General features: G+C 43.9%; 1 protein-coding gene across 1 annotated transcript in view; it reads right to left on the bottom strand.

Annotated features, from left to right (window-relative positions):
* Window positions 1–219: 219 nt before the first annotated feature.
* LOC121301174 (midnolin-like) overlaps window positions 220–515 on the bottom strand; it is an 18,198-nt gene continuing 17,902 nt past the window's right edge. The window contains exon 7 of the mRNA XM_041230314.1: window positions 220–314. Within this exon, the coding sequence (XP_041086248.1) occupies window positions 220–314 (95 nt within the window). The remainder of the gene's footprint in view (window positions 315–515) is intronic.

The following is a 515-nucleotide window of genomic DNA, read 5'->3' as shown; positions in this document are numbered from 1 at the left end:
TGAATAGCACAAACAGTGAGATCATGCAAGCTTATAGCCTGCCCTGGACTGGGCTGGAGGAATCACCCTTTCTTATAGGTGTGAGGGAGAGAGCAGTCCAGTCTCTGTGCCTCTTAAGCCTCTCCTGCCCTTGACTGGAGGAATTAATAAAGAGTAGGCCAATTGATTATATATTATATATATTTTATTATACTATTAGATCAGTTCTCTTTAAAAGTCTCAGAACTTTATTTGAAGCTGTTGCCAGAGGCCTCTGGGAGAGGCACGGAAGGTGGAGAACCAGAGCAGAGTGGCAGGGGTTAGCGCCTGGTATGCTGGGATAGCCAAATACGTGGGCAGGAGGTCAAGAAGTGAACTTTTAGTTTTCTTCAAACTTCCCGACAATCTGTGGGATTTGAGGCCACATATAAAGCATGCAAATGTGTATATCTGTTCAAGGATAAAGAGGTATTCAGTGAAAAGGAGTCTTGGGGTAAATGCACCACAAAACAGCAGGGGTTACAAATGTGATTGGT

The sequence above is a fragment of the Polyodon spathula genome, chromosome 27, assembly GCF_017654505.1.
Source record: "Polyodon spathula isolate WHYD16114869_AA chromosome 27, ASM1765450v1, whole genome shotgun sequence".
Lineage (NCBI taxonomy): Eukaryota > Metazoa > Chordata > Actinopteri > Acipenseriformes > Polyodontidae > Polyodon > Polyodon spathula.
This window is presented reverse-complemented; position numbering and strand designations above follow the sequence as displayed.